This window comes from Schistocerca piceifrons, chromosome 3, assembly GCF_021461385.2.
Source record: "Schistocerca piceifrons isolate TAMUIC-IGC-003096 chromosome 3, iqSchPice1.1, whole genome shotgun sequence".
Taxonomy (NCBI): domain Eukaryota; kingdom Metazoa; phylum Arthropoda; class Insecta; order Orthoptera; family Acrididae; genus Schistocerca; species Schistocerca piceifrons.
The window spans coordinates 879,730,795-879,757,747 of NC_060140.1; the positions used below are offsets into that span (position 1 = coordinate 879,730,795).

Sequence of the window (26,953 nt, forward strand, 5' to 3'; positions counted from 1 at the left end):
GTTTCTGGACACGCCGTAAGTCGGATGGATGGATTAAAAATATTGCGCGCTGAACAGCATGGTCATCAGCGACCTTTCTTAAGATACTGCTGTACTGGTAGTGTCTCTTGTTAAAACGAAAAGCAAAGGTCATATACTAGGTATGTTCAAAAAATTCCCGAACTTCGTCCACAAAATTTTTCTATGCTTACCTTTTACACTACTGGCCATTAAAATTGCTACACCAAGAAGAAATGCAGATGATAAACGGGTATTCATTGGACAAATATATTATACTAGAACTGACATATGATTACATTTGCACGCAATTTGAGTGCATAGATCCTGAGAAATCAGTACCCAAAACAACCACCTCTGGCCGTAATAACGGCCTCGATACGCCTGGGCATTGAGTCCAACAGAGCTTGGATGGCGTGTACAGGTACAGCTGCCCATGCAGCTTCAACACGATACCGCAGTTCATCAAGAGTAGTGACTGGCGTATTGTGACGAGCCAGTTGCTCGGTCACCATTGACCAGACGTTTTCAATTGGAGAGAGATCTGGAGAATGTGCTGGCCAGGGCAGCAGTCGAACATTTTGTGTATCCAGAAAGGCCCGTACAGGACCTGCAACATGCGGTCGTGCATTATCCTCCTGATCTGTAGAGTTTCGCAGGGATCGAATGAAGGGTAGTGGTGGTGGTGGTTAGTGTTTAACGTCCCGTCGACAGCGAGGTCATTAGAGACGGAGCGCAAGCTCGGGTTAGGGAAGGATTGCGAAGGAAATCGGCCGTGCTCTTTCAAAGGAACCATCCCGGCATTTGCCTGAAACTATTTAGGGAAATCACGGAAAACCTAAATCAGGATGGCTGGAGACGGGATTGAACCGTCGTCCTCCCGAATGCGAGTCCATTGTGCTAACCACTGCGCAACCTCGCTTGGTGAATGAAGGGTATGGTCACGGGTCATAACACATCTGAAATGTAACGTCCACTGTTCAAAGTGCCGTCAATGCGAACAAGAGGTGACCGAGACGTGTAACCAGTGGTACTCCATACATCACGCCGGGTGATACGCTAGTATGGCGATGACGTATACACGCTACCAATGTGCGTTCACCGCGATGACGCCAAACACGGATGCCATCATCATGATGCTGTAAACAGAACCTGGATTCATCCGAAAATATGACGTTTTGCCATTCGTACACCTAGGTTCGTCGTTGAGTACACCATCGCAGGCGCTCCTGTCTGCGATGCAGCGTCAAGGGTAACCGCAGCCATGATCTCAGAGCTGATAGTTCATGCTGCTGCAAACGTGGTCGAACTGTTCGTGCAGATGGTTGTTGTCTTGCAAACGTCCCCATCTATTCGCTCAGGGACGAGATGTGGCTGCACGATCCGATACAGCCGTGCGCATAAGATGCCTATCATCTCGACTGCTAGTGATACGAGCCCGTTGAGATCCAGCACGGCGTTCCGTATTACTCTCCTGAACCCACCGATTCCATATTATGCTAACAGTCATTGGATCTTGACCAACGCGAGCAGCAATGTCGCGATACGATAAACCGCAATCGCGATAGGCTACAATCCGACCTTTATCGAAGTCGGAAACGTGATGGTACGCATTTCTCCTCCTTACACGAGGCATCACAACAACGTTTCATTAGGCAATACCGGTCAACTGCTGTTTGTGTATGAGACATCGGTTGGAAACTTTCCTCGTGTTAGCACGTTGTAGATGTCGTCACCGGCACTAACCTTGTGTGAATGCTCTGAATAGCTGATCATTTGCATATCACAGCATCTTATTCCTGTCGGTCAAATTTCGCGTCTGTAGCATGTCATCTTCGTGGTGTAGCAATTTTAATGGCCAGTAGTGTACTTACTGCGCATGGTCTCTTATTGTGCATGGTCTCCTTCGTCCTTTAAACGGGGTTTTCACTTTGGAAATTTAAAAAAAAAAAAACCCTCAGGATTCACGTCTGGAGAGTACAGAGGATGAGGCAGCACAGTGATTTTGTTTTTTGTGCAATAGTCACGCGCTAAAAGAGACGAATGTGCGGCTGCGTTGTCGTGACGCAAGAGCCTTGACTTGTCTCGCCACAATTCAGGCCGTTTCCTTCACACATTTTCTGGCAGGCGTCGCAACGCGTCCCGATAGAGCCATCGCTTAACAGTTTGTCCCTGTGGCACGAAGCCATAATGAATTAATCCTTCAAACTCAGACAAAATTGTCAGCAATGGCTTTGACATTTGACCTGAACTGACTAACTCATTTCGGTCTTGGAGAACATTTCCCCACCCTTTGTGAAGATGCATCATAATCGTAGACCCACGGTTCATCACCAGTTATGGTTCTCTTAAGGAACATCTCGTTCTCATCTGCGCGATCCAAAATCTGTTGACAGATTGCAGCGGAGGTCTTTCTGGTCTTGACTCATGAGCCGTGGGACGAACTTGGCGGCAAGAAAATGCATTCCAAGATGCTGTGTGAGGATTTCATGACATGATCCGACTTAAATGTTACATTCTTCTGGAATCTCTCGCACAGTCAGTCTTCGATTGGCACACACAATTTTGTTGATGTTCCTGACAGCATTGTCGGTAGGCGTCGAAGGGCGTCCTGAACAAAGGTCATCTTTAACTTTCGTCCAGGTATTTTTAAACCGTGTGAACCATTTGTAACACCGAGTACGGCTTAAGCACTCATCACCGTACGCTTCCTGCACCATTTGACGTGTCTCTGAAAGGGTTTTCTTGAGTTTCACGCAAAATTTAATGCACACGCATTGCTCCTCTAACTGTGCCATCTCGAAATTCGCGAACTCTGCGACACAGCTCTACTCAATACAACACCGAACAGCTTCTAACAGACATACAACAATGATAAACAGACCTCGTAACTACAGCCACTGTTATACAAAAAAATTTCAGATACAATCCCCACTATGTCTATCCATACACATGTTGTCGTCGTCTTTGTTTCTCGGCCTCTTTTTCCGCAGTCACAATTATACAGTTTATATAGGTTAAATATCGTCTTTTGCGACATTAACAAGTGTAATCAACACCAAGTGCGTCTCGCTTTACTTTAAAATCACCTTCAGTGGCAGTGTAACAATACAGTTTTTCTTACAATTTTGGTTTTCTAGGATCATGAACAGTTCTCGCACTTTAATTTACTTATTACTGTTACTCACAGTTTTTTGTTTCTTACACCATGGGAAACACACACATACGCGTACATAAATATACAAATAAATTAAAATAGTAATAATAAGAAAATTTAAAAACAGTAAATAAATACACGCACGCACACACACACACACACACACACACACACATATATATTAGAGAGAGAGAGAGAGAGAGAGAGAGAGAGAGAGAGAGAAAGAGCAGCCGCTCTCGCTACCACCGAAATTAAACAAAAGACGAAAGCTTTGCGCACATCACAACAAAGTACAAAAAATGGCGAGATGGTAGTGGTTCTTCACAGTACAAAAACGTGCGTGAATTTTATTTAGTGTTAGTGATTCCGGTGTGTGCTAAAATCGAACACACATGTGAAGAAAGACATAAAGAATGGCGTAAGAAACAAGAAACCGTAACGTTAATAATTAATACTGCCTATAGTAGTAAGTTAAAGTATTATCCTAGCAACCCAAAAATGTAAGAAAAATTACATTGTTTGACTGACCACTGAAGATGCTTCAAAATAAAGCAAAACGCGTTTGGTCTTAGACTTTATCACAGCCCGGCCGGAGTGGCCGTGCGGTTCTAGGCGCTACAGTCTGAAGCCGAGCGACCGCTACGGTCGCAGGTTCGAATCCTGCCTCAGGCATGGATGTGTGTGATGTCCTTAGGTTGGTTAGGTTTAATTAGTTCTAAGTTCTAGGCGACTGATGATCTCAGAAGTTGAGTCGCATAGTGCTCAGAGCCATTTGAACCATTTGAACTTTATCACAGTCGAAAAAGATGGAACTCAACATACATAATTTTTATCTATTCATACCGTTGTCATACGTCAATAGTATTACTAAAACAGTGGACAGCATTAAAGGGCCGGCCGAAGTGGCCGTGCGGTTAAAGGCGCTGCAGTCTGGAACCGCAAGACCGCTACGGTCGTAGGTTCGAATCCTGCCTCGGGCATGGATGTTTGTGATGTCCTTAGGTTAGTTAGGTTTCACTAGTTCTAAGTTCTAGGGGACTAATGACCTCAGCAGTTGAGTCCCATAGTGCTCAGAGCCATTTGAACCATTTGAGCATTAAAGGGGCTGGTTGATGTCAGAACCAACAGAACGTGCCAAACACCCAAAAACACATTAAAACCTTCGTCCAGTTAAACTGCGAAGGAGTCCTCACGCCACGCAAAATATCAATGTTCTTGCTATCGTCTCTTCATCACGTAAAACTGAGGGTAAGTTCCTGCGTAAACAAAAGATTTCCCTCCTATCGAAATACATAAGGCACGATACTAAAACATGTCGCAGCCTGAGTGTGATGGCACGAACACTGCACTCAGGCAGATGTTTATGGTACAAGAGGTAAGCATGTATCATTGGGCAGTGTCTGATACGGAGGTGAGTGGGGATCACCTCGTTCCTTCTTTGAGTTCGAAAGGAAGCGCGCCACGGTCGAATAATTGGTTTGGCCGACAGTAAACTAGTGGGCCACTTCCACAGCTTATCCGATCAGCCAACACTCCCTTCGTCATCCACGACACGATAGCTTATGGGAGGGCACTAAAGTGAACTGCGGTACTTTTCTTGCAGACTGCTTTCGCTGCTTTGTCGAGCTTCTCATGCCCCTATATTCCCGTGTGTCCAGGGACCTAGCAGAAGACCACCTCTTTCTTCTGCCTGTGCGAGACGTGCATAGTGGACCGTAAGATTACCCGGTACCAGTGGCGCTGCCCCTGAGTTACAATCGTCGCCGTAAACGAGCGACGCATCGGCAGGTAGGACCTGAGCGTTTGCCACGGAGGCGTGCTGTGGTGTGGCGGCCGCGGTCGCGGCCTTGGCAGCGCCTACAGTGTGACGTCACGAGGCGGCCCCAAGGTCCGGCCCACAACGCCTCTGCTGCGGCTGCTGGGCCACCTACTGCACGCCACACACTTTCGCTTCAGGAAGCGGAAACCTGTCGAAGGTGCAATGAATACGGTTATACGAGGGGCGTTTGAAAAGTCCGTGCAAAAATAAAAACTACTTACGTGTTTGGGGTAAACCTTTTTTTTATTTTTCGACCTAGTCTCGTTTTAGACTTGTACACTTCGTCCAACGCTGTTCTAATTTATTGATCCCTTCGATAATAGGAATTGTCCAAGTCTGCAAAACAGCTATTAGTTGCTGCAATCAACTACTCGTTTAAATAAAATCTTTGTCCCGCCAGCCGTTTCTTCAAATTGGAGAACAAATAGTAGTCCGAAGATGCGAAGTCTGGAGAATAGGGGGGATGTGAAACGAGTTGGAATCTTATTTCCATTAACTCTGTGACCACAACTGCTGAGGTGTAAGCTGGTGCATTGTCGTGATGGAAAAGTGACAAAACGACGCTTGAAGTCCTGCGGATTCTTCCTGAACAGCTGCAAGCCATCCTTGCAACACTTCACACGATTCCGCTTTTGGTCAAGCGAGAGCAATCGCGGAACCCATCTTGCGGATAGCTTTCTCATGTCCAAATGTTTATGCAAAATATTATTTACCCGTTCATTCGAGATGCCCACATCACTAGCAATATCACGCACCTTAACTCTTCCGTCATCCATCACCTTATCATGGATTTTATCAGTGATTTCTGGAGTCGTAACCTCCACAGCACGGCCCGCATCTCGTGGTCGTGCGGTAGCGTTCTCGCTTCCCACGCCCGGGTTCCCGGGTTCGATTCCCGGCGGGGTCGGGGATTTTCTCTGCCTCGTGATGGCTGGGTGTTGTGTGCTGTCCTTAGGTTAGTTAGGTTTAAGTAGTTCTAAGTTCTAGGGGACTTATGACCACAGCAGTTGAGTCCCATAGTGCTCAGAGCCATTTTTGAACCTCCACAGCACGTTCAGCATCACTTGTGCCCATATGGCCACTCCAAAAATTTTGAAACCACTTATAAATTGTTCTAATCGAAGGTGCAGAGTCACCGCAATGTTTATCAAGCTTCTCTTTAGTACCCTAGGGGATTTTGCCTTTCATAAAATAATGTTTAATCACCACACGAAATTTTTTTTTGTTTATTTTTTGACAATCACTCGATTTCCTTGATTCACACGAATGCCAAACACAAATAAATAGACCAATATGACTCAAAGTTGGTGTGCGTTCTTTCCAAAGATGCTACTAACTAAACATGACCTCGATACGTGCCGGTGATGCCATCTCTCGGACTTTGCCCGGATTTTTCAAACGCCCTCGTACACGTGGTTGGCCGCATCCCTAGGAAACATGCAGTTGCTTTTTCTTTCCCGGTTGACGTCGCGGGAGCCTGATTATCTCTGGTGGCCTGCGATGTTAGCTGGGCTAAATAAGATATCCCCAAGTTCCTTCGCCATAGTCTGGTAGATTACTATAGAGAACCAACTGTTGAGTGGTACGTTTTATAGCTAAATGTAATCAAACGTATTACCACAACGTGGCCAACAATCTGTTATTTAACTACGTAGCTGCTTCTAACTGGGCTGGACTGGGAGGATAATATTAGCGGTGTCGCTGCATAAATAGATGATCTTCTGGTACAAGTTCACCGAGCGACATGACGCACTGATTAAGGCACTGGACTCGGTTCAAATCCACGTTGATCCATCCATCCATCCATCCAGATATAGGTTTGCAGAGATTTCCGTATGTGGGTTAAGGCGAATGCGGGGATGATTCCCTCGAAAAAGCACGGCCGATTTCTCCCCCCCCCCCCCCCCCCTCACCCCTCTGCACGCACCCATCATTCCCCAACTCGATTTTGTATTACGTCTCTAACGTCTGCGTATGTCTCAGAAGACTCGAGGCGACAGCTGTGCATAAAAGTAGCGAGTGCTCTGTCTCTAATGTGTGAACAACAAACACAATAAGTATTCGCAATACAACCTTTTTACTAATGAAAGGGAGACTCACCTTGACTAACCATCCTACTATCAAATAAAGAGGAATTTTCTTTTACGGGAGTCTGGTGTGTAGGTTTTTGGGATTAAACTTGGATGAAAAAAGACAGATGTTAGTAATCTTCGGAATGTGTCCTGCCGATATAATCGCCTCACATACTGTTTTCTGCGGAAAGGGAAACTGCTAAGATGAGGCAGATTATTTCCCAACAAATCACGAACTTTATTTTCTTATACGTTGCAAAGGGACTGGGGCAACAACCACACCGGCCGTCGTGTTTATGAACTGTTTCGAGACATCCATGAAAGAGAGGAACTGCTTCATACGAACCGAAGTAGAGGCATAATGGGACACGAACGGTACCCCCGCCAGGTGCATATGAAACGTCTCTGTGAAGTCGTTTCATAATACGCTCATCGAATTCGGTACAACTTATTCACTTTACTACCTGATTTTAGCTCAATTCATGAACTCTTCCAGAAAGACTATTGAATATTATATGTGTGTTTTAATGTGAGGTTTCGGTTTTGTTTTGTAGGGAACGCTGAGTTGGTCATCGTCTTCTGGGAGTAGTGGTTGTTGCTTCTCGTTCGAAGGAAAACAGGATGACCAACTTAGGTTTCCAATACCTGAACAGAGAAGTTTACCCATCTTAGTCGAAGGCTGTTTTTGTGTGCGAGGTTGGTGACGAAGGTCTACCCCTCTGGTAGCTCCCGCTGCACGGGAAGCTAGGTAATCTCGAAAGAGAAAGGGAGACTCTTCGGTGAACGCTTGGTGAGTAAGGATCGTAGCTCTTAGGGGGGGTTTCAGGTGATAGGGAGCAGGTTGAGTTAGGACTTCGATATGTTTATCTGTTGAAATACTTAATAACTTCAGCTTAATTGAAGCGTGTGAAGCGAGTTATTTTTCCGAATGTGCCATAATTATATTGCTTTAAGTAGGCGATTTTTAGGGTGTTTGAGTTAAAAGTGTGGAAGTTACTTTGTTCGTTTTGAACAACGATGAAGTAGAATTTCAAACGGTAAATCTAATTAGGAAAAGCTGGTTAGGATCACTTCAACAGTACGTGAGTGTAATACTATGTCGAATCGAGTATGATTTTTAATCTTATATTCTGTGGAAGTTGCTTTTGTCTTTGTGTGACGATTTTGTGCCACGTGTTTGGTAATCAATGACCCTTCTGGTCCACTACGGCACCGCAATAGGCTTTATTTTAACAGTTTGCTGGTTTAATGAGCGATAATATCTGCAAGAACATCTGTTCTTTCGTGCGCTTTCTGCAAAGCAGGGCAACAGTTGGATTCGTAATGCACCACGTGCTCTTGTTCGGCAATTTGCAAGCAGCAGGCGCAGTTAGTGTGTTGAATAATTATCGCAAAAGCTCGTGCATTGGTTAAACCTCTGTCCAGAATAGTGCATGCGTAGAATCGTAATGCGAATCGCACTGAGATATTTTTATGGTATGATTGCAAAGGAGATGATAGTATCATTGTCTCCCACCCCCGTTTTCTGTGCTTCTTGCTGTAGTTAAATTGTGCTCTGTTACATCCTCATGTAATTCTTACTTAAATATTTCTAGTTAGGCACCAGTTATGTGTAGTTAGGATGTGCAACCAAATACTTGGATACAATAAATAATCTACGTGAAAAATAAATTCTGTGGTGTTGATCTTACCCACTTATTCCAATTTCCAGTCCTGAATTAATCAAGTTGCTTCATGCACGACATGGAGTGGTATTTATCTGGCTACTCAAAGAAATTTGTATACTTGTAATTAAATTATTAAAGTAATTAAACTAATGATTTTCCAGCTCCGTTTTTTCTAAATGGTTAGGAAGGGCTTGGGCTGGTGGCGACCCTGAATTTCTGAATTTTTATCATTATTTGTGTGGGAGAAGCAGCTAGAAATGCGAGATAACGTATATGGCTCTATGAGAAACGTCGTAGAGATAGTAATACGTTACACATAACACCGGCAAAAGAAAATCGCACAATTCTTGTGTGGTGAGGTCGGTACAGTATTACAGTGGTCTCTAAACAGTGATGTCAGGGGCAACAGTACTGTAGTGCGGACCATCGCTTTGCATTAACAGAACCTGATTCCTGAACTACTCTAAGTAAGATCACCAGTAAATATCTCATAGCATCCTTGAAAGCATCAACTCAAAGGAATGCAGATGGCTGGAGCGTCAACAGCTTCGGAGGATACCTCAGTCACATTTTCAGGACATCTCAGTTTCCTGTGTCTGTTCTGCGTGTTAAATGGAACTCTTGTCACTATTATATTGAACGCATATATTTAAGAATGTTTCGATTCTCCTTGTTGAACTTGTATTATTGTTCGTAAGTACAAAAGTACAACTGGTTTTCTCTTTCTTTTTATTGCGAGTAGACATAGTTAACACGCAATAAATTGTTTACTTCGAAATTTGCGATCACACTGCGTAGCCTGAAAGCAAACCACTGGCACAAGGCGACGGCAGTTACTACAAGGCCATTGGGCTTCAGTTGGAAAACAGAAATTTCAAAATGTGGTATACGGCGAACGCCAAACAGTATGTTATCACACGAGGTTTACCCAGACAGGCAAAGAACTGGATGGCAGTACAGTTAAACGTAACAATTACATCGGAAGCTGAAGAATGTTTTTATATACATTAAATATTGGTATAATTTTAGAATTTTATTTTTTTCCGTTTTATACATTTTTCACGTCGTTTTTACTATAATTCTCATAATAACTACTGTTGTTGTTATTATATTAATCTAAAAAAGACCAGCCCGAACAGGCATGCGTGATAAAGCGTCGGTTCCGGCAGGCGGAGGGGGATGCGGCGGCCCCGGATTACCTTCGGGAGTCGGTGTGTCGGCCAGCCTGATGTGGTTTCTAGGCGGTCTCCCCACATCCTACGCCCCAACAGGTGAATACCGGCCTTGTACCCAAGTCTCCTGTCAGTTACGCGATTCGCAAACATTTAGAAAACTTTCACTCGATTTCCCAAGAATAGCATTACACAAGTTGGGGTAGATAAATTCCGTCCCGGGGTTAACGGGGTGGCGACAGGAAGATCATCAGGCCAGCCATTACACCAGCAACATCAAATCCGTTAATAGCCATACCAACCCCTCGCCGATGCAAAACAGAGGCACAAAGAAGAAGAATTACTAGGATGAAAAACATCGTAATATTCTTAATATATTGCTACTGTCATGAACAGAAAGATGTGTTTATCTGACTGTTGACGACAACAAGGGAATAGTTCATGTTAATTCATAACCTCAGTAAATGTTAATGTGTACGGGGACAGACAGCACGTTTCCTGCACGCAGGTGTAAGCAAACGCCTTCAAAATATTACGAGCGCTTCGGAGAGGCGGTTTACCTTAGTAATAACGGTACTTCGACACTGTCTCTGAAACAGCCAGCTGTCTGGATCGTCGAAGGAATGGGCCACAGACGTCATCTGATGTCCTCATCATAAACCAGGCTCTCTTTTGTCTAGGAAGACGGCACTCTGGTCCATAATAGGGGTGCGCTCTTGCAATAATAATAGACGTATCAGGTGCAGATGCCGTTTAAAACCCACACTTTTTACACCTTTTTTTGCACTCAGTTGATGCGACCCACCACGGCTGCCTTCATCTCTGAGTAGAACATAGACCCAACGACCAGAATCATTTGTTGAATCTATTCCAGACTCTGTCTTCCCCTAGCGTTTCATCCTCTCCAGCTCGCTCTAGTATCATGGAAGTTACTACCTACCGTTTTATATCCTATCATCCTGTCCCTTCTTCCTGTCAATCTTCTCCTTGTATTCCTTTCTTCACCGATTCTGCAGAGAATTTCTGCATTTGTTATACAAGTTCACCTAACTCTCAACATCCTATGAAACTACCATCAGTTTAAACTAAACATCGAGTCGTGTGTGTAGCGTATTCGTTTTGCAAGGTGGCATTGTGCTGTTTCCCTCTGTTGCAGGTAAAAATCTGAAACTCCATAATTACGACTAAAATAACATACACCGACGGAAAAAGAATCGATACGCCAAGACGGAGTTGTGCGATATAAACGAAAGTCGGTAGGCGTGTTTCTACATCTGAACGATGATGTCTGTTCCAATTTCGTGCCAGTCGCATAAGAGTGGCGCTGGTAGGGGAGCTCCGAGCCAGATACTCTGTAGCGTGCATTCCAAAGACGCCAAACCACCGCCATTTGCGACTTCAGTGGTGTCAAAAGAGAGCTCATCGCAGGCCGCGGTGGCGTCTACTGTGTTTTCTGATGCCGGCCGATGTGGCCGAGCGGTTCTAGGCGCTTCAGTCCGGAACCACGCGGCTGCTACGGTCGCAGGTTCGAATACTGCCTCGGGCATGGATGTGTGTGATGTCCCTAGATTAGTTAGGTTTAAGTAGTTATAAGTTTAGGGGACTGATGACCTCAGATGTTAAGTCCCAAAGTGCTTAGAGCAATTTTTTTTTTTTTTTTTTTTTTTTTGTTTGTGATGAAAGCTGGTTCTGCCCTGGTTGCCAGTGATGGTCGTGTATCGGTTAGAAGGAGCCCAGTTGGGGGCCTACACCAACCTCTCAGCATGCAGACACACCGGAGCTACACCTGGGATTTCGTATGACAGCTGGAACGCTCTCGTGGTTACCCCACGCACCCTGACTACAAATTTGTACATCAATCTGGTGTTTCGACATGCTGTGTTGCTATTCATGAACAGTACTCGAGGAGGTGTTTTCCAGCAGGATAACGCTCGTTCACATACCGCTGTTGTAGCTCAACATGCTCTACAGACTGTCGACTTGTTGCTTTGGCTTGATCGACAATCGGATCTGGTACGTTTGTATGCTTGCACGCAACATTCTGGCAGTTCCACCGGCTATTAAGGTACCAGCATTTCACATCCGAACTGGCTCATCTCGAGTTTTCATTAACTTGTGATCTTAGAATGTTAATCACTTAAATAAGCTACTTAGACAAATGAATTCCTTAAATTTCATTGAGTCGAAACAAGGCCCCCGGAGTACACAACATTCCATTGGAACTACTGACGGCCTTGGGAGAGCCAGTCCTGACAAAACTCTACCATCTGGTGAGCAAGATGTATGAAATAGGTGAAATACCCTCAGACTTCAAGAAGAATATAATAATTCCAATCCCAAAGAAAGCAGGTGTAGGCAGATGTGAAAATTAGCGAACAATCAGTTTAATAAGCCACAGCTGCAAAATACTAACACGAATTCTTTACAGACGAATGGAAAAACTAGTAGAAGCCGACCTCGGGGAAGATCAGTTTGGATTCCGTAGAAATACTGGAACACGTGAGGCAATACTGACCTTACGACTTATCTTAGAAGAAAGATTAAGGAAAGGCAAACCTGCGTTTCTAGCATTTGTAGACTTAGAGAAAACTTTTGACAATGTTGACTGGAATACTCTCTTTCAAATTCTAAAAGTGACAGGGGTAAAATACAGGGAGCGAAAGGCTATTTACAATTTGTACAGAAACCAGATGGCAGTTATAAGAGTCGAGGGACATGAAAGGGAATCAGCGGTTGGGAAGGGAGTAAGACAGGGTTGTAGCCTCTCCCCGATGTTATTCAATCTGTATATTGAGCAAGCAGTAAATAAAACAAAAGAAAAATTCGGAGTAGGTATTAAAATCCATGGAGAAGAAATAAAAACTTTGAGGTTCGCCGATGACATTGTAATTCTGTCAGAGACAGCAAAGGACATGGAAGAGCAGTTGAACGGAATGGACAGTGTCTTGAAGGGAGGATATAAGATGAACATCAACAAAAGCAAAACGAGGATGATGGAATGTAGTCGAATTAAGTCGGGTGATGTTGAGGGTATTAGGTTAGGAAATGAGACACTTAAAGTAGTAAAGGAGATTTGCTATTTGGGGAACAAAATAACTGATGATGGTCGAAGTAGAGAGGATATAAAATGTAGACTGGCAATGGCAAGGAAAGCGTTTCTGAAGAAGAGAAATTTGTTAACATCGAGTATAGATTTGTGTCAGGAAGTCATTTCTGAAAGTATTTGTATGGAGTGTAGCCATGTATGGAAGTGAAACATGGACGGTAAATAGTTTGGACAAGAAGAGAATAGAAGCTTTCGAAATGTGGTGCTACAGAAGAATGCTGAAGATTAGATGGATAGATCACATAACTAATGAGGAAGTATAGAATATGATTGGGGAGAAGAGAAGTTTGTGGCACAACTTGACGAGAAGAAGGGATCGGTTGGTAGGACATGTTATGAGGCATCAAGGGATCACCAATTTAGTATTGGAGGGCAGCGTAGAGGGTAAAAATCGTAGGGGGAGACTAAGAGATGAATACACTAAGCAGATTCAGAAGGATGTAGGTTGCAGTAGGTACTGGGAGATGAAGAAGCTTGCGCAGGATAGAGTAGCATGGAGAGCTGCATCAAACCAGTCTCAGGACTGAAGACCACAACAACAAATTTCATTACTCTACATTAATTATTTTTTGGCGTTGCAATTTTTTCCCGTCAGTGTATAATCAAAATATCGATCAAGAAATAGTCCTAATTAACAACGAAACATAGAAACACTTCATGAGTTTTTGTGTTAAGGGCATCTGATGAACACGACTGGAAGGACACGAGAAGTAATAAACAGAAGTTAGTAAGCTAAATAGGATTTAAACCCACAATTATTTATTTATTTTGCGGAAGAGAGGTACGGTACCCATAAAACTTATTGATTAGATTTTACGCGTCCGAAACCAGTCTTCCAATGTATATGAAACTTACATTCAGTGAGTTGGAAGTTACGGCAGTTAAGACCTAACCATTTAATGCGAAAAACCGTTCGAAAGCGTGGATAGATCATCAGGCAATGGAGAGACTCGTGGTGAGATTTACAATGGGAAACAGGAGAACGAACAAACGGATGGACGAACAGAGTGCAGTAATTATGACTGACTAGCGGACATGTCCGAAAGAACAGATAACATCTACATATATATAATGCTCACCGGCCATTTGACCATCTTCTTCTGTGCGGATGCACAAACAGTGCCCGAACTCTAACAGGAATCGGCAGTAAAGCCGCAAGTAATAAGTATGATGGGCAGGGGCACTATGAATATAGTGCGGGACAATAAGCTGCGAATGTGGGTCGCCGGCCGTGGTGGCCGAGCGGTTCTAGGCGCTTCAGTCCGGAACCGCGCGACTGCTACGGTCGCAGTTTCGAATCCCGCCTCGGGCATGGATGTGTGTGATTTCCTTAGGTTAGTTAGGTTTAAGTAGTTTAAAGTTCTAGGGGACTGATGACCTCAGATGTTAAGTCCCACAGTGCTCAAGAGCCATCTGAACCATTTTAATGTGGTTCTCACGGGAGGCGTGCCAGAGATAAGTCCCTGCAGTCGCAGGTGCCCTCGGTGGCTCAGATGGGTAGAGCGTCTGCCTTGTAAGCAGGAGATCCCGGGCTCGAGTACCGGTCGGGGCACACATTTTCAGCTGTCCCCGTTGACTTATATCAACGGCTGTATGCAGCTAAAGATCTTCATTTCATTGTAATTTCATTCTAACGAGCTGCATGGTCACCGATCTTCATATATTTACAATCAGTGAGTTGGAAGTTACGGCAGTTGAGACCCAAACATTTAATGCGAAAAACAGTTTAAAAGCGTGGATAGCTCATCAGGCAATGGAGAGACTTGTGGTGAGATTTGCAATGTGAAACAGGAAAACGAACAAATGGATGGGCGAACAGACTGGAGTAATTATAACTGACTAGCGGCGACACAGAGTACGAAGATGGCGGAATCTGGATCTGAGGACGGTCTGAACTGGTCGTCAGATAACTTAGTTGTGATTGTTCGGAAAATAAAAATTATTCTAATCATTACAACGTTAGCACTCGTCTCCAAACGACGGAACATCGTACTTGGTACATTATAACACACTCCCAGATCTGCGGGACTCGTCACTGAAGACAATTCCCCTCCAGTCAATGAGATTCCAGGCCGACGACGTCTCTGGAGACCACACGGACGGCGGTGGGATACCATCCTGACTTCTGCCCGCCATACGGCCTGACAACCAGAAGTCATTCGCTGAACCCTTATACCACAGCCATACGTCAACAGTTTTCTCGTACATCCCGCTTTGTTGTTCTTCATGGCAAGCCGTCCGAGGCTTACATTTCAGCAAGATAATGCCATCCAGCACACGGCGAAAGTTTCTACTGCTTGTCTTCGTGCTTGCCAAACCCTACATTGGCCCTGAAGGTCATTGGAGATCTTCCCAACTAGAGAACGTTTGAAGCATTCGGGCAGCTTCCTCCAACAAGCTCGGGATTCTGATGATCTAATGCGACAGTTGGATAGAATTTGGCACGATATGGCTCAGGAGGAATCCAACAACTCTTATCAACAATGCCAAGCCGAACAACAGCTTGAACAAGAGCTGCAACCCTTAGAGTGTATTTATAAAACGCCTGTACAGCCGAGAACGCTAACGCGCCCCTTCCAGAGACGGGGATCTAAGCCAGCCCCGCATCGAATCCGCCTTACCGATTACAAATCTTTACCACATTTCAGTTGAAGTGCACTGATTTTTTCCGTTAGTTATGGTGGCGTCAGGAATGGCATCGGGCAACCGACTGCCACCAATATTGCCAAAACAGATATAACAATGCCGACCCTGTGGAGAAACGGGAAAAGTCAACAGGAAAGAAAGAAGATGATACTTTATAATACACTACTGGCCATTAAAATTGCTACACCAAGAAGAAATGCAGATGATAAACGGGTATTCACTGGAAAATATATTATACTAGAACTGACGTGATTACATTTTCACGCAATTTGGGTGCGTAGGTCCTGAGAAATCAGTACCCAAAACAACCACCTCTGGCCGTAATAACGTCCTTGATACGCCTGGGCATTGAGTCAAACAGAGCTCGGATGGCGTGTACAGGTACAGCTGCCCATGCAGTTTCAACACGAAACCACAGTTCATCAAGAGAAGTGACTGGCGTATCGTGACGAGCCAGTTGCTCGGCCACCATTGACCAAACATTTTCAATTGGTGAGAGATCTGGAGAATGTGCTGATCAGGGCAGCAGTCGAATATTTCCTGTATCCAGAAAGGCCCCTACAGGACTTGAAACATGCGGTCGTGCATTATCCTGCTGAAATGTAGAGTTTGGTAGGGATCGAATGAAGAGTAGAGCCACGGGTCGTAACACATCTGAAATGTAACGTCCACTGTTCAGATTGCCGCCAATGCCAACAAGAGGTGACTGAGACGTGTAACCAATGGCACCCCATACCATCACGCCGGGTAATACGACAGTATGGCGATGACGAATAAACGCTTCCAAAGTGCGTTCACCGCGATGTCGCCAAACACGGATGCGACCATCGTGATGCTGTAAACAGAACCTGGAGTCATCCGAAAAAATGACGTTTTGCCATTCGTGCACCCAGGTTCGTCGTTGAGTATACTATTGCAAGCGCTCCTGTCTGTGATCCAGCGTCAAGGGTAACCGCAGCCATAGTCTCCGAACTGATGGTCCATGCCGCTGCAAAGGTCGTCGAACTGTTCGTGCAGATGGTTGTTGTCTTGCAAACGTCCCCATCTGTTGACTCAGGGATCGAGACGTGGCTGCACGATCCGTTACAGCCATACGGATAAGATGCCTGTCATCTCGACTGCTAGTGATATGAGGCCCTTGGGATCCAGCACGGTGTTCTGTATTACATTCCTGAACCCACCGATTCCATATTCTGCTAACAGTCATTGGATCTCGACCAACGCGAGCAGCAATGTCACGATACGATAAACCGCAATCGCGATAGGCTACAATCCGACCTTTATCAAAGTCGGAAACGTGATGGTACGCATTTCTCCTCCTTACACGAGGCATCACAACAACGTTTCACCAGGCAACACCGGTCAACTGCTGTTTTGTGTATGAGAAATCGGTCGGAAACTTTCCTCATGTCAGCACGTTGTAGGTGTCGCCAGCGGCGCCAACCTTGTCTGAATGCTCTGAAAAGCTAATCATTTGCATATCACAGCATCTTCTTCCTGTCGGTTAAATTTCGCGTCTGTAGCACGTCATCTTCGTGGTGTTGCAATTTTAATGGCCAGTAGTGTATTCATGCCTACAACGTTCGCATGAAGGCTGTAAATTGCCTACATCATGAAAGAAACTTTAAAATCTGTATTGTTAAAACTGAAGCCTCGGATATACCGGAGAAAAATAATCATTGCATTCATATAAAAGCCACTTAGAATTGTTGTAGACAGGGCACAGAGGAAGGTATTGCTTAGCCCATGGCACGCACTGTATATGAGTTACGTCATGTTGAATGCCGGCTCCTAGGGATGAGCTTTGTGTCAGCTCGCGGAGCGCACATCACCAGTACTCTACTAACACTACGTTTTGAAGTATGTAGGAGTTACTCACAGACAGCTGGTCCTCTGGTAGTTGTCTCTCCTGTATCCGACCTGAAACACAAATAAACTGTCGTCAGATTCTACGTGAGACCTTGTATCTATGACATAAACCTGTTGCACATCTATCGCACCAGCACTGCAACAGCATACCTCTAGGACACGCTTCGCTCCGTCCTCCATAATACCGAAATCCCGTATTGTTATTATATGCTACGTTTACTACAAGTAAAGTTTTTCATTGTCGATTAAGTCAGATAGGAGGAAAACACAAAACCACGGCAATAATAGGCCCTGCATATTACACTGGCCAGAAAGGCAAAAGCTTTTAGATATGTTTCAGTGAAAACTGGAGTACAGCCAACTGCACAAGAAGACATTTTATTTCCTTTACCAGTTTCCTTCTTCACAACATTGTAACCATTGCATAATTTGCGATTGTGAAACATAAGATGCATGCAGCATATTGCTATGGTCATACGCTGCATGCATCTTACTTTGACACTCGCAGATAATAGATAATTATGACATTGTGAAGTAGAGCAATGTGCGGAAGGATTGCACATCTGTCACGTTAAACGATTCTTTACAGTTCTTGCAGGATCTTCTTCCCACCGCAGCGATGTCTGAGATTTGATGTTTTACCAGATTCCTGATATTCACGGTACACTTGTGAAATGGTCGTACGGGAAAATCCCCACATCATCGCTACCTCGGAGTGCTGTGTCCCATCGCTCGTGCGCCGACCATAACACCACGTTCAAATTCACTTAAATGTTGATAATCTGCCATTGTAGCAGCAGTAACCGATCTAGCAAGTGCGCCAGTCACATGCTGTCTTATATAGACGCTGCCGACCGCAGCGTCGTTTTCTGCCTGTTTACATGTCTCTGTATTTGAATACGCATGCATATACAAGTTTCTTGGGCGCTTCAGAGTATTTTGCAAGTAAACTCATGACGCGAGATTGATCTGTGTACAGATCTGTGGTGCGGACGTCTCTCTGCTGTTGTTCCCCTACAGGGATTTGATAAGACGGAAAGAAATAGAAATTCGAGCAGTGACTACGTACTTCATAAAGGAAGGTATGAAAGCAAAGGAAATTCATGCCAATTTTCACAAAACACGGGGGAACTCTGCTGCTTTATAGCCACCACCTTGCTAAATTTGGTCAGAACATCTTAGATGGTCAGTGTAGTGGTCGGCGAAAATGGGCCGCTATCCAAGAAATTATTGCAAAAGTGCATAAGATGGTCATGAAGGACAGCCAACTGAAAGTGCAAGAAATCTCTGAAGCTGTAGGGATGTCATCTGAACGGGCGCATCACATTTTATTAGCAGAACTGTATACGAGAAAATTATGTGCTGGATGGGTGCAGCGACTCTAAAGGCAATACATCGGAACGGTTATGACGTCATTTTTATGGGATTCTAGAGGGAGTCCACTGAAAAACTTTCTTCTCACTGGTCAAACAATTACAGGACAATACTAGGATAACCTCCTGAGCCAACTACAGCAAAAAACAACCGAAAAACGGGACAGACCTGGCAAGGAAGAAAGTTGCCTTTCATCAAGGTACTGAGCGTCCACACACAAGTGTTGTTATCATGCAAAAATATATAACTATGATACGAATTGTTGTCGCATCCGCACTTATTTGCCTGGACTCCAACAGACTTTCATCTCCTTCCCATGCTATAAATTTTCAGGGTGGACGGAGATCTTCTTCAACCAGAGATCTGAAGGCCGATGTTGCCATGTATTTTGCAGGTCTGGAGGAACCTAATTTTCGACATGAGATCAAGGCTTGGGAACATCGCAGCATCGATATGATCATGAAAAATAAAAACGTTTCACTGAGGTAAGTCGTTTCTTTCTATTCCATTCCGAGAACCTTATTACTTTTATTTGTTTCATGAGATACATGGATATCTTCCGGCTGAGTAATTTTTACAGTAGACACCAAATTAAATGCTGTACAGCGGCTGAGTCATGTGTAGTCCCGACGGAGGCACACCAGTTATCCCTGTTAGGGTTACGAAATTAATGAAGTTTGTGTCATTTATACGAAGAGCGGCAGGGGGCTTAAACGTAAATGAGGTACGCGATTACGTTATTGACGCTTCAGTCGACCGAGTCGAATTAATTTTCGATCTGGGAATCAAAAGCTCAATCGGAAATTGATTGAAGGCGCACGAGAGCGTGACGAAAGCGCGCGCCAGCTGCGGGCGAGGTAAAACGCCGGGGAGAGACTTGCAGCTCAGTAGCAGAGGGAAAACTTCGGTGGCGAACGCTCTCTCTCCAATACTCACGCTACACAGCGGAGCCCAAGCCACGTCTCACGTTTCTGCAAATCTTTTCTAAAGTTTCATTCAATCCTGTTTCGCATTTGACTGAACATTAACAAGGAAAACCATTGCAGTTTGACAAACCAGAGGTGGAGGTTTTAATATAATTGCATGGCCACAATGTAGACACTTAACTGAATTGACGAGTAATATTTTGTTTACTTGAGAAGTTACTAAAATTTTTGGTAATCATTTTATCATTTTCTATGTGCTCCCCAGGGAGGAAGAGAGAGAGAGAGAGAGAGAGAGAGAGAGAGAGAGAGAGAGAGAGAGAGAGAGTAATCAGATCATGTTATTTATTAGGTATGCAAGTATTCTTCAATGTTGACAAGCATTTACCATCGTCAGATGCTACGAAAAATTGTTATTTTTGCTAGTTTCGATGATAATTTCATTAAACACAGAGGTTTGGCAGTCACAGTATTTCTGTTCAATCACACTCTAAATAACTTCAAAACTGCAGACTTGTGTGGGCAAGGCATCTACCAATTAGACAGATTCACAAATGAAACCGTAGAAAATCTAAACGCACCTCTCGCCCCACCCAGCCTCCCTCGCGAAACATGGTGAAGAGCGTGGCAGGCGGTTGTTTTCTGAAGTGCTAGTCTTTATAGGCTCTTCTGAAGTGGTGTAGGTAGCTGGGAAATATTTGGGGATTTTCCTTTGAGAAACCGATTCCTGAGATTTCTTAGACAGGCATTAGAGAAATATTAGCTTTCTTTCTTCGAAAGTCCAGATTTGTAAGTTTTCAGTAAAAATCTCATTTGACTGCAAACAGCACGTGCCAGTCTCGTTGTCCTTTCTTGTAGCTGATCGACACAACAACGAGAATTTTATTTTGCTTTTATCTTATTTGCCGGAATGTGGGTTACAGTGACAGACTACTCTATATCGCCTAAGGTCTAGGTTTATTTTAAAGATGTCAATTCCACTCTTGAGCTGGCAAATCCATCGAAAGCGATTTCATAAGAGTAACTGTACTTGTTGTTATGGCGAGCATTTTATACGTAATGAATGTGTTGAGTGGTTTTTTGTACGCCATTCTGACTGAGTTATCTTTCACAGATCTTATCAGCAGAATCAACATTTCTCCAAAAACGCAAACTTGTCCACTGTGCATACGAAACTGAGTAGGGAGGGAAAATCTGTACGCTCTTAAATAATACCGCTGCATACGGCATTCCTAACTAACTGCAGTACAGAAACGGCGCAAATCACAGCCGCATTTAAGACTAGTACGGCAAGACAGCCAGTGCAGTTAAGAGCAGGCGGTAAAGCCGGGTTATAAGCTCTGCGGGTAGCGAACCTCAAGGCGGTACACACCTAGTGCTCGTTCGGACTCGGGTCACATTCTTGAGGATTTTCTCTACATTCTGGAGGGCGGCGGTTCGAAGCCCCGTCCGAAATGCCGGGATGGTTGCTGTGGAAAGAACAGGGCCAATTTCCTTCCGTTAACCCTCCCTAATCTGAGCTTTTGCTTCGACATGATGATGTCATTGTCGACGGAACGTTATACCCAAATCTTCCTTTCTTGCTTGTTTTGTTTGTGGGGGCGTCCTGCAGGCAGGAGACCTACTGTGAAATGCACAAAAATGTGTGCTAGAAGATTAATAGTATCATCTCGTCTGCGGGAAAGAAAGTGTGAAAAAACACTCCAAGTCAAGTGGTAGGAAACTGTGTGACTTTCATAATACAATTCTCTTTGCCATGTTGTACTTTCACCATCAATCACAACGGTTTTTTTAGTACTCGCTAGGTGTCAAATCATCGCATCCTGTGTGGTTTGGCACTGTTCTCTGATACACTGTAAACTACAAACTCGTGGATCCGTCAGCAAAGTGTCAATGCCATCAACTGAAACAATTGAATGAACATTAAAGTACGAGGGGCGTTTGAAAAGTCCGTGCAAAGTCCGAGAGATGGCACCACCGGCGCATATCTAGGTCATGTTTAGTTGGTAGCATCTTTGGAAAGAACGCACACCAAGTTTCAGCCATATTGGTCTATTTCTTTTGTGTTTGGCATTCGTGTGAATCAAGGAAGTCGAATGATTGTTAAAAAAATGAACGAAAAAGAATTTCGTGTGGTGATTAAAGATTACTTTATGAAAGGCAAAACGCCTCAGGAGACTGAAGAGAAACCTGATAAACATTACGGTGACTCTGCACCTTCTATTAGAAAAGTTTATACGTGGTTTCAAAATTTTCGGAGTGGCCATATGGACACAAGTGATCCTGAACGTTCTGGACGCCCTGTGGAGGTTACGACTCCAGAAATCTTTTATAAAATCCATGATATGGTGATGGATGGCAGAAGAGTTGAGGTGCGTGAGATTTCTAGTGCTGTGGGCATCTCGAATGAACGGGTACATAATATTTCGCATAAACATTTGGACATGAGAAAGCTATCCGCAAGATGGGTTCCGCGATTGCTCATGCTTGGCCAAAAACCGAATCGTGTGAAGTGTTGCAAGGATGGTTCGCAGCTGTTCAGGAAGAATCCGCAGGACTTTAAGCTGCGTTTCGTCACTGTGGATGAAACATGGATACATTACTATACTTCTGGGACCAAACAACAATCTAAACAATGGGTTACCAAGGGAGAATCTGCACCAAAACAGGCCAAGACCATTCCTTCGGCCGCAAAGGTTATGGCGACTGTCTTTTGGGATTCGCAAGGGATAATCCTCATCGACTATCTGGAAAAGGGTAAAACTATTACAGATCCGTATTCTTAATCGTTATTGGACCGTTTGAAAACCGAGCTGCAAGAAAAACGCCGGCTATTGGACTGCAAAAAAATCCTTTCCCATCACGACAGTGCACCAGCACACACCTCAGCTGTTGTGGTCGCAAAATTAATGGAAATAGGATTCCAACTCGTTTCACATCCCCCCTATTCTCCAGACTTGGTTCCCTCAGACTACTATTAGTACCCCAATTTGAAGAAATAGCTGGCGGGATAAAGAGTCTATTCAAACGAGGATGTTATTGCAGCAACTAATAGCTATTTTGCAGACTTGGACAATTCCTATTATTCGGAAGGGATCAACAAATTAGAACAGCGTTGGACGAAGTTTTTAAGGCTAAAAGGAGACTGTCGAAAAATAAAAAAAGGTTTACCCCAAACACGTAAGTAGTTTTTATTTTTGCACGGACTTTTAAACACTCCTCGTACCTTCTAACAATGATTGCAATACCAGTTACAAACAGTAATATGACAAATAAAAGGAGAAAAGAAATGCACTCAGAACGTTTAGGGATCAATCTTGATGAGAGTCATGTTGGTAATCTCATCGACAATTGCTACGTGAATGACTACAGTGACATCACTTATGGTCAGCCCACTAAACATCACCTTAGCATACTGGACCGTTACTTCTCACCTGTCGTCTCGGAGCTTCAGCAGCTTCGAGCGGAGCCCCACTCACTGTCTCCAGCAGAGCGCACGCACTCTTAGCGCCGTACGCTGCGTCACACATATCACGCACCGTATTGCTCCCTCTACAACCTCCGAAACGTTTATTGGCGGGCCCGGATTATTTCAGTGTACTGCAACACACATACTGTATTGCTAATTAAGGGGCACCAGCGTCGCCTTGACACGGAAGACAGCGTTAAAATAGTCCCTCCTTGTACAGCGGTAATCAATTATCTGTATCAATGTAAACAATTTCAGAAAACTCCCATATCCGACCACCGGACTGGAAAACAAGCAGCGGTTTGCGGTATCTTCTCCATTAACAGGTTCAAATGGCTCTGAGCACTATGGGACTCAACTGCTGTGGTCATCAGTCCCCTAGAACTTAGAACTACTTAAACCTAACTAACCTAAGAACATCACACACACCCATGCCCGAGGCAGGATTCGAACCTGCGACCGTAGCAGCAGCGCGGCTCCGGACTGGAGCGCCTAGAACCGCACGGCCACCGCGGCATAAACAGGATAACAATCCAAAAGCGAAGAAGGACCCACTCAGACATCCCAAGATTCCACTGGAGCAAAATGGATTTATTCTCTTCTGTAAGATCAGTCACGTCTGCCTCGTTGTTACGAACAGCAGGTGACTGAGCCACGCGGTTTGAGGCGCCATGTCACGGATTGCGCGGTCCTTCCCGCTGGAGGTTCGAGTCCTCCCTCGGGCATGGGCGCGAGTGTGTGTGTGTTGTTCTTAGCATAAGTCAGTTTAAGTAGTGTGTAAGTCAATGGACCGATGACCTCAGTAGTTTGGTCCCAACATTTGAGCTGACAGGTGTCTCCACTAACTACCACGAGACTTTTGTCCCCCTAGAAAATAAGTCGCTCACGTTCTGGAAAAAAAAGCGGAAAACAACTGTAATGATCGCTGAGAATCATTCAGTCCCGACTTCATACGAGCAACACTTTTAAAATCTCATCTCCGCCCACAAGACTCACGACTCGCATTCTACCCTCGCTAGGGACGCCGGAGTAATCTCGACTGTGACAACACCAAAAATATTTTAACATGGATACCTTTCGGTGTACAAGCCTCCAGAGCAGAATCTGGACACTTCCATTGGCTTTTAACGCTCATAGTATTTTTGTAAGGTGTTTTGAGTCCTGCGAAGCCTCTGGGAGATTTCTTTTCCGAGTGGTATTAGGAAATAGGGGCATTTTGTCGGTATCACTCGGCTCTGAAAACAGTATGTTCAGCACAGACCAGCACACACTTTGCCGCGTCCATTATCTCCATGCTGGTCAACAATCCCCGTCTCCTGTCTCCAGAAAACCAGCACTGACGTTCACAGTAACGACTAATGCCAGCCGACGGATGCGGCCAGGAAATGATATGCTACAATATGGCTCAATAATAAATCGCGATTTCGGTAACGAGCATTCTGTTTCAAGTTAAGTATTTTTAAAGTCATATCTGCATAAAATCACTGTCTATATAAAGAAAATTAAAGGTGCAAGCATGAATTACTGGACTCGCATTCAGGAGGTCGACGGTTCAATCCCGCGTCCGGCCATCCTGATTTAGGTTTTCCGTGATTTCCCTAAATCGCTCCAGGCAAAAGCCGGGATGGTTCCTTTCAAAGGGCACGGCCGACTTCCTTTCCCGTCCTCTCCTAATCCGATGAGATCGATGACCTCGCTGTCTGTTCTCCTTCCCCACACCAACCAACCAACCAAGAATGAATCTTTCACTTTCTAGCGTAGTGTGTGATTTTCTGAGACTTCCTGCCAGATTTAAAGTCTAATGTGAGTCCTGCCTAAGTAGTTCTGTCGGCAAGAGCACTGACCGCGAAAGGCGAGGTTTCTGCTTCGAGTCCCGATCCGGCATATAGATTTAATCTGCCAGTAAGTTACCAAATTAAAGGTTGAACTATGTGACTGCGACTCATGTAACACCTTAATTTAAAAAGCTAGCATCAAATTAAAAACTTATCTACAGCCATCTAATGCCAGAAAATGTCGAAGAGTGATATGTTCGTGTCACATTTTACGTTATTCGAACTGTCTAAACGTTCAAAAGTAATTAACAGTGTTCACCGTATAGCTGCCGCATCACGTTGTTTTCGTGGCCTGGTGACGATCTTGTACATCGAAACCGCCAGCACGACAAAGAGATCCGCTTAGTGACTGTCATAAAATACAGCTATGGAGCACAGCGTTTCGCAAACAGGTTTAAACAGAGCAGCGCGTTTCACAAATATGGTTTAACAATACAGGGTTATAACAAATGATTAAAGCGATTTCACAGCTCTACAATAACTTTATTATTTGAGACATTTTCACAATGCTTTGCACACACATACAAAAACTCAAAAAGTTTTTTTAGGCATTCACAAATGTTCGATATGTACCCCTTTAGTGATTCGGCATACATCAAGCCGATAATCAAGTTCCTCCCACACTCGGCGCAGCAAGTCCCCATCAATGAGCTCGAAAGCATCGTTGATGCGAGCTCGCAGTTTTGGCACGTTTCTTGGTAGAGGAGGTTTAAACACTGAATCTTTCACATAACCCCACAGAAAGAAATCGCATGGGGTTAAGTCGGGAGAGCGTGGAGGCCATGACATGAATTGCTGATCATGATCTCCACCACGACCGATCCATCGGTTTTCCAATCTCCTGTTTAAGAAATGCCGAACATCATGCGGTGCGGTGGAGCACCATCCTGTTGAAAGATGAAGTCGGCGCTGTCGGTCTCCAGTTGTGGCATGAGCCAATTTTCCAGCATGTCCAGATACGCGTGTCCTGTAACGTTTTTTTCGCAGAAGAAAAAGGGACCGTAAGCTTTAAACCGTGAGATTGCACAAAACACGTTAACTTTTCGTGAATTGCGAATTTGCTGCACGAATGCGTGAGGATTCTCTACCGCCCAGATTCGCACATTGTGTCTGTTCACTTCACCATTAAGAAAAAATGTTGCTTCATTACTGAAAACAAGTTTCGCACTGAACGCATCCTCTTCCATGAGCTGTTGCAACTGCGCCGAAAATTCAAAGCGTTTGACTTTGTCATCGTGTGGCAGGGCTTGTAGCAATTGTAAACGGTAAGGCTTCTGCTTTAGCCTTTTCCGTAAGATTTTCCAAACCGTCGGCTGTGGTACGTTTAGCTCCCTGCTTGCTTTATTCGTCGACTTCCGCGGGCTACGCGTGAAACTTGCCCGCACGCGTTCAACCGTTTCTTCGCTCACTTATCTTATTTAATTTCTTATCAATAATTGTTATCTTGTTTATTGTTATTAAAGAAGACTACACATTGATCTTGCCAAAAGCCGAGAAGCGATTCTTCTTAGTGTTGTAGCTCTCTGTGGCACTCTGGGATGCACCTCTGGGGCACTCTGGGATGCTCCCTGGTACATCAGAGTAGTTAAATAACTCATTAAATAACTCTGTGTTGGGTGGTATTAGGTGTGGGGATGGTGGGTGGGCACTTCTTTCTCATCACTGGACTTAGACTATTCAGCTCTGGCTGAGCGCCTCCGGCACCGCTATATATATTTACTTACAGAGGCATCCAGAAGCTTTAAACTGCGCATACCATCGCCGAATGGAGTTAGCAGTTGGTGGATCTTTGCTGAATTTCGTCCTGAAGTGTCGTTGCACTGTTATGGCTGACTGATGTGAGTGCA

At 44.5% G+C, this 26,953-nt stretch overlaps 1 protein-coding gene and 1 non-coding gene across 2 annotated transcripts in view; one reads left to right on the top strand and one right to left on the bottom strand.

Annotated features, from left to right (window-relative positions):
• Positions 1–26,953, bottom strand: part of LOC124789146 — an 892,841-nt gene that overhangs the window by 501,471 nt on the left and 364,417 nt on the right. The window contains exon 4 of the mRNA XM_047256440.1: positions 17,516–17,556. Within this exon, the coding sequence (XP_047112396.1) occupies positions 17,516–17,556 (41 nt within the window). The remainder of the gene's footprint in view (positions 1–17,515; positions 17,557–26,953) is intronic.
• Trnat-ugu lies at positions 14,468–14,542 on the top strand. The gene has a single exon. It is a non-coding gene; the product is annotated as a tRNA-Thr (tRNA).